The 14,052-nt window shown below is 19.4% G+C and overlaps 3 protein-coding genes across 6 annotated transcripts; 2 read left to right on the top strand and 1 right to left on the bottom strand.

The window, feature by feature from the left end:
* Positions 1-1,248: 1,248 nt before the first annotated feature.
* Positions 1,249-1,711, top strand: CSP1 (chemosensory protein 1). Its single transcript, NM_001077820.1, has 2 exons — positions 1,249-1,441; positions 1,554-1,711. Exons 1-2 carry the CDS (start codon positions 1,249-1,251, stop codon positions 1,709-1,711), a joined length of 351 nt encoding a protein of 116 aa, NP_001071288.1.
* Positions 1,712-3,085: 1,374 nt separating this feature from the next.
* LOC409538 (lysoplasmalogenase-like protein TMEM86A) lies at positions 3,086-8,311 on the top strand. Its single transcript, XM_393044.7, has 6 exons — positions 3,086-3,270; positions 5,035-5,198; positions 6,640-6,833; positions 6,990-7,105; positions 7,563-7,673; positions 7,754-8,311. The coding sequence occupies exons 1-6, from the start codon at positions 3,250-3,252 to the stop codon at positions 7,889-7,891; spliced, it is 744 nt and encodes a 247-aa protein (XP_393044.4). The 5' UTR covers positions 3,086-3,249; the 3' UTR covers positions 7,892-8,311.
* LOC725556 (intraflagellar transport protein 81 homolog) lies at positions 4,969-13,904 on the bottom strand. 4 transcript variants are annotated; one of them, XR_409785.3, is made up of 14 exons: positions 13,439-13,904; positions 13,179-13,330; positions 12,998-13,109; positions 12,786-12,902; positions 12,654-12,713; positions 12,441-12,593; positions 12,083-12,361; positions 11,681-11,998; positions 11,472-11,622; positions 11,266-11,414; positions 11,119-11,199; positions 10,889-11,052; positions 6,646-6,725; positions 4,969-5,305 (listed from the first exon to the last, which is right to left on the bottom strand). XR_409785.3 is itself a non-coding variant. In XM_026442119.1 (13 exons), the coding sequence occupies exons 1-13, from the start codon at positions 13,541-13,543 to the stop codon at positions 10,717-10,719; spliced, it is 1,938 nt and encodes a 645-aa protein (XP_026297904.1). In that variant the 5' UTR covers positions 13,544-13,903; the 3' UTR covers positions 10,691-10,716. The 4 variants fall into 4 exon arrangements, 2 of the variants coding, with proteins under 2 accessions (XP_026297904.1, XP_016768971.2); XR_409786.3 differs by lacking the exon at positions 4,969-5,305 and adding an exon at positions 5,382-6,022; XM_026442119.1 differs by lacking the exons at positions 4,969-5,305; positions 6,646-6,725 and adding an exon at positions 10,691-10,813 and having other exon boundaries at positions 13,439-13,903.
* Positions 13,905-14,052: the final 148 nt, after the last annotated feature.

The raw sequence follows: 14,052 nt of genomic DNA on the forward strand, positions 1-14,052 counted from the left end.
GTATTGTAAAGTTAAATTTATAAACTTTTTTTTCTCTAAAAAAATTAAATTGTAAATTTATAATAAAAATATACTATTTAAATTGTTAATTAAATAATATTTTTGAAATATAATATTCATTATTGAAATATTGAAATTAAAAAATACATCTAATAATATTTGAAGTATTAAAACTAATGACAGTTTACATATGATATATATATATATATATATACACACACACACTATTAGAAGGATAATATGGATCATAAATTAAATTATTAGAAAAATTATTAGAAAATTATCATAAATTATTAGTAGTGTCAAATGTGACAAGGATTTAATTATTGTATTCTTTTTTAAGTGAAATTTTTTTTTTCTTTCCAAAATTTATCAAAATACTTCTGACATTTAATATCTTATTGGCTAATTTTTATATATTATTATATAGTGTACTGTTATACTTTAATAAAGTTTCATATAAGGAAATTAATTTTTTATGAAATACAATGATAAACTTTTTCGATATTGTTGTTTAATAAATATTTGAATTTTTTTTAATATCATTATATTTTTATAAAAATTTCATTATATTATTTTTAATGTTATATATTCTTACTGTCATCAAATTATTATGCATGTTAAGAAATTTTTACGTATATTAAATATTCAATGGTATAGTATATACTTAAATAAATATAGATATTTGAATAATAATTTAACGATTTTTTTATGAATATATATTATAAATGTCAAGATCAAATATAAAAAATATATACGTATGAGTAATAAAATGACATATGAACAAAGAATTATTCAAATATTTATTTCTTAATATGTTTTAAAATAATAAATTAATAATAATACAAATTAAAAATAATTCCATATAAAAAATGATATTAAAATTTGTATAAGTAAAAAATAAATAAAAAATTTAATATTATCTATATTATATAATATTATGTATTTTATGTTTTATAGATCAATATTTTTTCAACTTTTTCTATGAAAACAATTTTAAATGTCACTTAAGTAATAACAAATTATATAAAACAGAATAATTTATCATCAATATACCTAATTACTATTTCTTTTAACTATGAATATTTTTTTTATTTATCGAATGATTAAGTATTTGCTTATATAAGTTTGTTCGTGCAAATATATAAATAGATGGAATAATCTAATTCGTATTCAGTTTTCTAAAAGAAGTTCTATAAGAAAGAAATTTAATTATTTTGATTATAAAGAGTGATAACATTTTACATTATGCGCCATAATTATATTGTAATATTAATATTATCTTTATTAACGTGGACATATGCTGAGGAACTTTATTCTGATAAATATGATTATGTGAATATTGACGAAATTTTAGCAAATGATCGTCTACGAAATCAATATTATGATTGTTTCATCGATGCAGGCTCTTGTTTAACTCCGGATTCAGTATTCTTTAAAAGTAAATATAAACTCTTATTAAAATATGATAATATAAAAAAAAATCAAAATAAAATTTACATATATTTAATTAAAAAATAATTATTAAATAAATTATTTAATTTAATTTTTAGGTCACATAACAGAAGCGTTTCAAACACAATGTAAGAAATGTACTGAAATTCAAAAACAAAACTTGGACAAATTAGCAGAATGGTTTACTACAAATGAACCAGAAAAATGGAATCATTTCGTGGAAATAATGATAAAGAAAAAAGACGAAGGCGCATAAGATTCACGTTAAATAATTATTAATATAATTAATTTTTTATATAAATTATAGTATAGAATAGTAGCAATTAATAGTAATTGAAATATATCTATTATATTCTAATTATATCATGTAATGACAAATATAATAAAATTATCATAAAAATATAATTTAAATTTATAATCTAAAATACCTTTATATTTTTCTAGCAATAAAAATCACGATATTTTATGTTTAATTATATTGCTTAGAAATTGAAAAAAATAATGTTTAGTAGAAATTATTTTTTTTAATATATGTATTATATAAAATTGAAAATTTCAAACAAATTGAAATTTTTTAATACAACAAAATTTTATTTATAGTTAAGTATATATTATTTTAGATTAATCGATATTTTAATTTTATCATGTGAATTTGGTTTCATGTTTAACAATATCGATAGATGAATTAAGCGCGAAATTTTAAATCGCATATAAAAATATAAAATAATATATATATATATATATATATATATATATATATATGTATTATATATGTATATTGTCAAAATATTTTATGTAAGTAATATGATAAAAAGAAAGATTTAAAAGACAGAAAATGTTTTGATTTTAAAAATTCAAATTTTAATTATTATAAATTGCATTAAATTAACAATAAAGATATATTTATTAATTTGAAAATGTTCCATTTTCTGAAGATATTTTTTTTTTCTTTGATATATCTATTTTAATAATAAAAAATTATAAGTTAAAATTTGTATTTTTTTCTATTTTTTCATTCTTAAATGTTATATATTTTCTTTTTGTATTTATATATAATTTCGTTTATAACTCAAATGAAAGTAAATCTAGGGAGAAAACTCTTTATTAAAAGCAAAATATTTCCGCGCTTCATGAATGCTAATTCATTTATTATTATTCTTAGAATTTATATCTTTTAATAAAATATATAACAATGAATATTTAAATATATAATAATGAATTTTAAATAATCAAAAAAAAATTTTTTTTTTACTGTTAATTTTTAATGTTTTATTTAATTTGTTAACAATTATTTTAATGATTTCAATAAAAAAATATTTATATTTAATATTTAATTAAATGCAAAATTAAGATTATAAAAAATTATTTTCATTTGATTTTTCAATACTTGAAAAATTTAATGAAATGATGAATTTAGATGACAAATTATATATCGTAATATGAATATGGTTAAGAATATACAAAATATAAATTAAAATTCATCAATGTGAAATGATATTAATGATTGTTGTTATTATGATGAAAATTTTAAGTAAAATTATAAAAAAAATCTTAAGAAAATTGAAAATTATTTTACATTAAGAAAAAAGAATTTAATATTCATTGGTTATTATAAACCAATTATTGAAGGATTAACCAATAGGAAGCAATTTTGTTCACGCGGGGAGAAATAATGCAGTGGTTAAGGGAGCAGTCTACTGTGATAATTGTGTGGTAACTGACAGTGCAGTGGAAAATATCGTATATGTAGGTTTGCATCATTATTCATATAAAAAAAATACACTTTAATCTAAAATGTCATCTCCTGCACAGGTGGTGAGTAATATTTTTTCTTATCGACTTTTCAATTCTCATAAATTTTTCTATTGTTCTTCGTTAAATTTTCTTTATTATCCTTATTTTGACAATTCGTTATAGATTTATTATTTTTTCATTTATAGAACAAAGATATTGTCTATTTTTTGTTATTGTTTTATTATATTAAAATAAAAATTATAAATGATCTAAAAAAATATTCTATCGAATTGTTGTTTTCTTTGTTTTGAACAAGTACTATGTTATGTAGCGCATTCGTTGATTTTCGTTTCCGTTTACGGGTTATTAATAACTAATGTTGGTAGTATTGTGAATATATTTTTAAGAGTTTATTTACACTAAAAATTATTTTAATTGCAAATAAAAACAAAAAATTTATTCATTTTATAGATATGAAATCGATATTTTACTGTCATTTTTTTTATTAAAAAATGTTTTAAAGCTATATTATATACAATATAGTGTAATTAATGTATTAATTTTGCAACAATAGATTAACTTTGCTTTCTTTGATATGAAAATTAAATACTAACATTCTTAATATCATACTCGTTTCTACTATCCTAACCAAATTATTCTTATGTTTTTATGATGCTTTAATCGATCGTTTAATATTATTTATAAGAATAAAAATAAGAATGTTGCATAAAATATTTTTATGAAAACAATAAAATCAATATTTGAAATTTATTATTTTAAACATTCTTTGATATTGTTTTTTCGTTATTTTTTTGAAATCATAGTACAAAAATTTATATTTATATTTATATTTATATATAATGCAAAATTTACATATATAGAAATATGCTTTAAATTTCATTAATACAATTATGCTTGTTTTTTTTATATTTTAAGCAAAACAAATAATATAATATAGAATGATTATAGAACAATGATTGTGTCTATATTATAATATTTTTTTGTTATTTTATTTCTTATGTTATTTATTTATTTTTCCTTTAATTTTATTTCATTGCAAATATAAATTTTAATAAATTTATTCACTAATATGTTTATTTAAATATTTAATATAATTTGCTACAATATTAAATCCATTAAATATTATCCATTAAATATAAATAACATTTCTTAATATTTTGTTGAGATTTATTTAAATATTAAATAAAAGAAATATTTCGATAAGTAAAATTAATTCATTCAAAATTGATGATGTTATATGCAATATTATTTGTTCAATTACATTAATGTAACATAATCAATAATATATCATTTTGAAAATAAATTTATATTTTTATTATTTAAAAAGTTATTTCTAAGAAATAGTTAATATCGGCAAAAATGGAATAAAAAAAATATACACAGGTTGATTTCAAATTTTAAGTTATAAATAAAGAAACAATTTATAATTAAAATTTTCGAATAAGTTGAATGATTATTAAACGTAAATATATTTGAGTTAAAAGAAAAGTGTTATCGAGCTACGCACGCTGAAATATATTGCGATATACATATCAACTGTTATTTTATGAAACTGCGCATCAATTTCAAACAACTTATATTAACTAAAATCTTTATCAGATCTTATTGGAGAACAGTATACTGAATTTCTTATATCGATGCAAATTATACATTTGAAATTGATATCTAATTTTGATATTAATTTACACAGATTGCAACTTGCATTATAAAACCAAACAGTTAATACATACAATCGCAACATATTTTAACATATATAGATTACTTTAATTACATTTAATCACAACCAACGAATTCGATCTGAATTTCATTTTTTATCTGTTCCAGTTAAAAAGTATTGGTCCAAAGTTAGTCCCGTTCTTTAAAAGTGTATCTGTATATTTTATATTATTGGCTGAGCAGCCGTCTCTACTGACGGCATGTTTCAAATGTTTACCAATTATAAGTCTTATCGTTTTTGTTCTGCTACATGGAATTAATTTATCGCAGGAGTAAGTGTGAAAATATTTTGCATGTATCAATCCTTTTACATCATGCTTTTACTTTATAATTAATAACATTAATTATTTCTATTATTCTTCAAGTATTATATTTAAATCTGAAAAAAAGTTGCATTAATAGCGTGCCATCAACTTTAGCGATAAAATTAAGATTAATTAAGTAAAGATAGTTTATTGACTTCCATATATCTTTATTTTCAACATTAATATAGCGATATATCCACAAAACATTTATATCTATAAAATGATAGTGCTAATTTAGCAAAGCGGAAAAAACAAGTTAATCAAGTATGTAACATTTTCGTGACTTACAGGTGCTAGCCAATCATTTATTATGATCTTGCTTACGCTTATTTTCAAGTCGCTTTTATTTCTAATTGATAATGCACATTTTAAATATTCCGCCAATTTTTTTCTTAACAATTTCCGTATTTCACAGATCACATGAAATTCGATCTTATAAGAACGACTTTTATTGGAACACAGAAGAGGATTGATTTATTATGAAGCAGAGCAATATTGTTTCCGTTGATTTTATGAATAATATCACTAATGATATATTCATAACACTATGACTATTTTTATTTTTACATAAAGTACGAAACATCATTACTGCGTTTTCATAATCAGTGAAATATTAAATATTCCTATTCAACGATGTTTCTATAATATTTTAAAAAAATTCATTTTAAAAAATGAAAAAAAAATATAATTAAAAAGTCACCTGAAAATGTAAGTGTAAGCAAGAATATTTTTTCATTGCTTCTAAGTTTTTTTTGTTTATAATCTTAAACTAAAAGCTGGATACTATTTATCTGAAAATTTAAATTAAATAGATTATTAAAATTATTATTAATAAAATTTTTATTACTTATTCTAAAAATGTATTACTTACTATATAATATCATTATATGAAATTTATTTCAAATAAAATATATTTATTCCATTTAATTATTATTTCATTTAATTTATTCATACATAAAATAACAATAAAAAATTTAAATATATATTTCTGTTCTATCAAAAAAATTTTCAAAACAAAATTATTTAAAGTATTATAATAAAAAACTATAGGAAAAATTTTTCAAAATTATTTTTTTTGATAAATTTCAAAATTAATAATTTTTTTTAAGTAATATTAAAAGAAAATTATTTCTAAAATAATAATAAATATAATTATTTTATAATATATAACTATATATATATATAAATCATCTTGTTTTTTTATAATATAATATATAATAAGATATATTGATATTAATAATATTTAGAGCGATAAATGTATATTGTTAAATATATTTTTTAACATAAAATCAATGTTACCATAAAACTTATTCCATATTATCGTTATTGTTAAGCCAATATTAGAAATTACTATTTATCTTAGAATAAAATTTAATATTATATTATTATTATATTATATTATTTTCAGATATACCTTTTCGAGACGAATATTGACAGGATTAATATTCAGTTGTATAGGAGATGCATTATTGGTTTGGCCCAGTTGTTTCACACCTGGAATGTGCATGTTTGCTTTAGCTCAGATTATGTACATCAGTGCATTCGGTTTTATACCGCTTAATATAATGCTAGGTACAATTTTATATGCGATGTGTTCGCTAGGTAAGATATGTATGTTATATCCATAAAAATTAATAAACATTCCCATTATAAAAATATATAGTAAATAATGAAAATATTATCAATGATAGATTTTTGATAATATTAATGAAAAAAATGAATAAACTTTGATGAAATAAAAAAAATGATATTTTTCAGTCATATATACTTTAATGCCTGGTCTAAATGGAATTCTGGTCGTTGGAGTTCCAGTTTACACAATATTATTAACTACTATGGCATGGAGAGCAATTTCTAGAGTACAATTTTACAAAGTATGAAAAAAATTTTTAAAAATCGTTTTGTTTACATGATGTTTTCCAATATCTAAATTTTACGGATTATGCAGCTTCTATTTCTTTATTTAGTTAATAAATTAATTAATTTAGATTACACGTTGTGTTGAATATAATGATTTACTGATTTGATTAGGCATGTGACAAATTATGTAGAAATATAATAAATAAAATAATCTATGCCTTGACAAAAGATCATACTTACATTATATACCACATCTTTCTTTTTCATCGTTCCGGAAATAATGAAAAAGAAATTGTTAAATAAATAATAATTTTAAGATGTTATTAGATTATTTAGATTAAAGATATATTATTATTATTATTAACTATTCATAAAAGAATTATATAGAATTGGAAAACATTGTGTTAAAAAATAATAAAATTTCCACTTTTTTGTACACGATTTATCAAATGAATCGTATTCCTTCGTCAGGAATTATGGACGTGGACTAAATTATGTAGCTGCATCGGCAGTATATGTTTTCTTATATCTGATACTTTACTTGGATTTCACTATTTTCATACACCATTACCTTATTCTCAGGTATAATGATTGTATAATATTCTTATAAAGAAATTTTTCAATATGACTTTTTTTATTAATTAACTTAAGCTATTTTTCAGGTTTCTATAATGTTAACGTACTATGCAGCTCAATTAGGAATAGCTTTGAGTGCAGTTGGTTCTAAAAATAATAATAACAATAATAATAATAATATCAACAACGATAAAAAAAATGACGTAGCCTTAATGAAAGGCTAAGAGAAGATTTTGTTTTTATAGGCTATAAATGAATTTATGAATTTATATTATACTGCTCAACATAGTTAAAATGAAACACAAAATATGACGAAAGTATGATAGGGTTATTAAAAGATTAATTTGTACAGCATTAATGTACAGCATTATATGTTATGATGAGGATAATAATTTATATACTTTATGTCGTAATATGTCGTACTATAAATTATATCTCTTAGTTTAGCGTAATCATTGTTTTAAAATAGGTATAATGCACCTCATTGAAAAATTTATAATAATCGTAAAACTAAAAGTCCTAAACACTGCCACTTTCTTAAGGCAAAAATTTTTACCTCACTCTTTATGATTTATTATAGTCGATACTTATTGCATTTATAATCTTTTAATGAATATTAATCCATCTGTATGTAATCATGTCAAGTCAAAAAAAAAAAAAAAAAAATCAAATGCTGTGAATTATTAAAAATAATTGCATAATAATATTTAGTAATAATTAAAATATTTTTTTTATACTCGCAAAAATTTTTTCTTAATTATTATTATATGTTCATATCTACTATTATCATATTATTATATTCATTTATTATATTGATATGAATATTGAATGGAGATAAGATATAAATATTTCCACTTATCGTTTCGAATACGAAACAAATTCTGTATGTATAGTATTTATAGAAACATTGATCACACGCATAGTTTACGTATTATTTTACGATAAATTTTGTGAACCAAAACGTATTTTTTGATTTATAATAACGAATAAACATGTTAAGCATTTCATATTATGATAGAAATTATAAAAAAATGAAATTTTATTATATTACTTTTGAGTTGATGATTTAAAAAAAAAAAGAAAAAATTACAAAAAAAACAGAAGAAATTATTTAAAGATTTAAACAATTTTTCATAAGTAATTCTTGTAGTTCTTTTTTCTATTAGTAAAATTAAAAATTTTAAGCAAAAATATATATATATATATTATTTTATTATTGCATTTACTAATATTAGATAATAGTATTATATTTATTCTATTTACGATATTCTATTCTATTTTCACCAAATGAAACATTGATTTAAATAATTAAGATATTATTTTAAGAATTATTTTTAAAACTATTTAAAGAAAAAATATAATTTTCTTTTCGAATATAATAATTATAATAATTATAATATTATAATTATAATAATTATTATTATATTAATTAATAATAATTAATTTTATGTGTAGATCTCGATAACATATCATTTAATATTAATAATCAATCAAAAGATATTTGAATTCTAAATAAAATCTTTAATTTTTAACATAATCAAAACTAAATAAAATTGTTATGAAAAAAAATATAGAAAAAACTTGAGTCAAAAGTAACAATTTGAGTTTGAATTTATACAAAATCAATATGTAAATAACAATATATAGATAAATATAAATAATCATACAAAAAAATATTTAAAAGAAAAATTTTTATATGATAATTTTCTTTTTATCACAAATAATATTCAAATTATCGATAAAAAATTGAAATAAAAAAAATATTACAACTATTCCATACCCTATTAAAATACATTGATTTTTTAAAACAGTATGTTTAATCAATAGTAATCATAATAATAATTTTCTTTGTGAAATTCTAAAATCAAAATATTGATTAAACTAAATTATAATGGTAAATGAAATAAAAATAATAAAATTATATATATTCATATAAAAAAAATGATTATAATATAAATATAAATGAAATTCTTTGAGAAATTATTTTTTATCGATTATTTTGTTTCTTAATTATGTCTAACAAATTATTATTACATTCTTCATGTCCAATTCATTGCATTTCATGCATTATATTCATTTTTCATTTGTAAAAGCAAACATATTGTAATAATATTGCATTGAACATATATTACTTTTACATATTATGTTTTTATATAAATTATTAATTTGTTTTACAAGATGTTTAAATGTATTAAATAATAATTAGTATTATATTCAAAAAAATTAAATTAAAAATAAAAAAAAACATTTATTTGTAATATTTATATCATAATTTTAACTAAGAAAATTTTATTCATTATTTATATTTATAACATATCTATATTATTACAACATGTATGTATTTCAATTATAATTTTATATTATAAATTCAAAATTTGTGATAATAAATTTTCAATTATTTACAATATTAGTTTCGTCTAATGTTACTTTTGACTTTGATTCTTTCTAATTTAAAATTAAATATAAACAAATTTTTATTAAAATTAAAAAAAATTAAAATTTATTTTAAAATTATGACTTCATTTAATTCAATTTTTTTTATATTTATTATAAATAATATATTTAATTATGCAAAATGATATATTTAACACAAGAATATATATAAACATAGTATAATGAATTCTAACGAAATACATTTAAAATGTATGTATTTCAGAAATAAAATATTTATAAAAATGTGATACTAAATATATGTGACATTTTAGCATATTCTACTTTCTTCAAATTAATAAATAATTAAAATTTTTAATTTATAAAAATATTTTATAAAAATAATAATTATATAAATTATAATCTATAAAAAATATTTTGAAATTACTTTAGATGAAAATTTCAATTTAATTCTTAGATTTTAAAATCGAAATGATTTATGAAATGATTAATTAATAATTATATAAATTAATAATCAAATAATTTACTTTTTTTGTAATTAAAGTTTTGTTAATTGTAATATAATATATATATATATATATATAAATATTATAATATATATATATATATTATAATATAATATATATAATATACCTTTATTATGTATATACAATAAATATTATTGTAAAATTAAAGTTTCTGTTCCTCCTCGTCGTACGACGATTCCATTTGATACTTTACTTTCCTCAGCGTATTTAATTTTATATTTAAATACTCTAAAAAGATATATTTTTATATACATCTTATAGAATATCTTTTTTTTTAATTTAAAAAGCGATATTTTTACTTACGACAATATACTACTCCACATCTGTGTTTGTTTTTCATTTACTGAGTTAATTTCTTTTATATGTTCTTTTTCCATTATTAAACTTTTTATCTTTGCTTCTTCTGCTTGAATAATGAAATTTAATTCTTCTCTTATCTTTTTACCAGGATTAGAAATTGTAGGATCCTATATAATAATACTTAATTACATATATGAAAAATTATTTAATTATAGTACATAAAATTAACTAACTTTGATATCCTGTTTTATTCTTTCTTCTATAATCTTCATTTTAGCTATGAGTTTTAGTAATTCTTCTTTCTCTTCAATATCCTTTTAATAAAATAATTAAGGGAATAAAATAAAAATATCTAATACAATAAACATTATATTGATTACCTTCGTTAGTTTTGTTTTTCTACTTTCCAACTCAGATTGTAAATTATTTATTAAGATATTCATACTCGATTTTACTTGATCTTGTGCTTTTATCGTTTTCTCTTGTTGTTGTTCAAATTCATAATATTTTTCTCTTAATGTTTGCACTTCTATAATATTAAAAATATTTGAATTTTTTTATTATATTTTAATATATATGTTCATACCATTTATCAGTGGGATTAATTTTGCTTTAAAGGCGGATATATCTCGACATAATTGAAGATTCATCGAAGATGCATTCTCTTCTGTGAAATTATTTGGAGTATTTTTCTTAACCGTTTCCAATCTTTCTTTCACTTGGTTATATTGATTATACTAATAGAAATAATAATAATTATTATTTAAACAAATAACATAATATTGTAAAAAGTACCTGATTTTCTAAGATGGCGGCTGTTCGATATAATATACTGTTCTCCGCATTGAACCATGTCAGTTCAGATTTACAATGTTTATAAAGTGTTCCCCTAGTTTTTAAACGATTTATGTATTTTTTTAAATCTTCTCCTTTAGGAATGATGTCTTCTACTATCAATTTTGATAGTTCGCGTTTTTCTTCTAATTTTGTCCGCAATTCTTGCAAAGAATTCACTGTCTTCTCCAATTTTTCAAGAACATTTCTTTTTATATTTGCAACTGCAGCTGCTTGTTGTCTAAATGGTTCTATTTTATCAATGTTATTTTTTGTAATCTAAATAAATTTATTAACAAATTCTAAGTATATTCATAGATAAAGGATATATTATAATATATATATTATAAAATTGATGTTTACCTTTAATTCTATTAAATTCTGAATTTCTTTGGCTATACTATCCAAGTTGTTTCGTAGACCCGTTATTTGATCTGGATTTAAATACGAATACTGTTTTACTGTGTTCAAGGCTTTTATACGATTTGTTTTTGCATGTATTTCTGCCGGTAATTTTTCATTCGTAACTACAGTTTGAACAGTAATTACTTCAGATAAATGTTGCAATAATATTTGAACTGTAATTTCATCTTCATCTTTTTTTAAGATTTGTAATTCTCTTTCCAATCTTTGTAAGTTAGACTAAAATTTGTATGTATTATATAATTTTTATTAAAGTTAAAATAAATCTTAAATTTTTCAATTATTAAACATATTATACTTGTAATCTAGATATTATTTCTTTTTCTTGTTCCTCTTGCAATACTAAATCACGTTCTTTATCTTTTTCTATTCGCAAAGCTCGGGCAACATTCAATAAATGTATTCCAGTTTCAGCTTTCATTCTCATCTTTTCGATACGTATAATTACTGCCTACATAATTAAATTATTTCGAATGAAAGAAGAGATTAAAATATAAATAAATATACTCACTTCTTTTTCTTTTTCCATTGTTTTTAAATCAGCAGTAAGCTCACTAGCATTCTCATAATTCTATGTTTGTGAAAACAGAATTAAAAAACAATTTTAATAAATAAAAAATAAAATATCAATATGATCTATTACCTTCTTTCCTATTTCTCTTTCCTTATGCACTGTTTTAAATCTATCAATCAAAGTCATGTATTGTTCATAAAAAGCGAAAACTTCTGGATCGCTTAAATACTCGCTAGGAACTTCTATCTAATTAATTATAATAAAATTATATTCAGAAATAATTTTATGAAAATAAATAAGTATTGATACATATGAATACATATATAAACATATATGTATACCTTCACTAAAAAGCGTGATAAATAAGCTCTTTTTTGAACCACATCTATATGAGATAGAAGCCAGGTAAAAATAGGATGAATAATATCAGAATCTCCACGAATCAGACCTTGTCTATCCATATACAAAAATAAATACAATCAATTCATAATGAAATAATTAAAATGAAATAAAAAAACTTGCCTAAAGCTCACAGGATCTATTCGTGGCTGATAATGAAATATACGCAGAACAGATAAAATATAAATGGAAATTTCTTCAGAAGTCTCATTCTTTATACTAACATTACCATCAATATTTTGATTCTGTATTTTAATCAACAATTCCTTTAATACCTACAATGCAACTTTATAAACAAAACAATCTTAAATGATATAATTTTTTAACTTATTCAAAAATTAAATTTATCAAATAAAAGAAAATATCATAATATCAATTCTTACTTGAAGCAATTCTTCTGAACTTAGAGAATTGAAATAAATCACATTATAATTACGTCCCAATAATTTGTTCACCTCTGTCACAATGAATTTAATGTTCTCTTTCATTATCTTCTACTTTTTTCTCCTCTTCAAAGATTCTAAACTATTTAACTTAGAAATAACTAGTTAAATTAGAGAAATGTTTTGTTGTTATAAACCGTCGTCCTGGCAACTGATCACATAGCATCTCTCTTTCTTTCTAAAAGTATGCAAAACTCCACGTATGTATATCGTGTTTAGAGAAATTTTCTTTATATATTTAAATTATTAGAAATTTCGTTTAAAATTAATTGTTAATTGAATATAATACATGATCCTATCGAATCACGTTTAAATTATATCAATTGTTTGGCATAGTTTATATGCATGTATCGATTTTATGGCAATTCTAATTATATTAATAGATAGCATTACTATACGGAATTGTATATCTTATATATAATATTAAAATTAATAGTTAAATATATTAAATATATTAAGTCATTAAATATTTTAATGACTAGATTTATGTATAAAAAATTAATTATAATTAAAGTTATACAATTAAAGTTAGAAATTAAGATTTTAATTATTTG

Source organism: Apis mellifera, linkage group LG8, assembly GCF_003254395.2.
Source record: "Apis mellifera strain DH4 linkage group LG8, Amel_HAv3.1, whole genome shotgun sequence".
Lineage (NCBI taxonomy): Eukaryota > Metazoa > Arthropoda > Insecta > Hymenoptera > Apidae > Apis > Apis mellifera.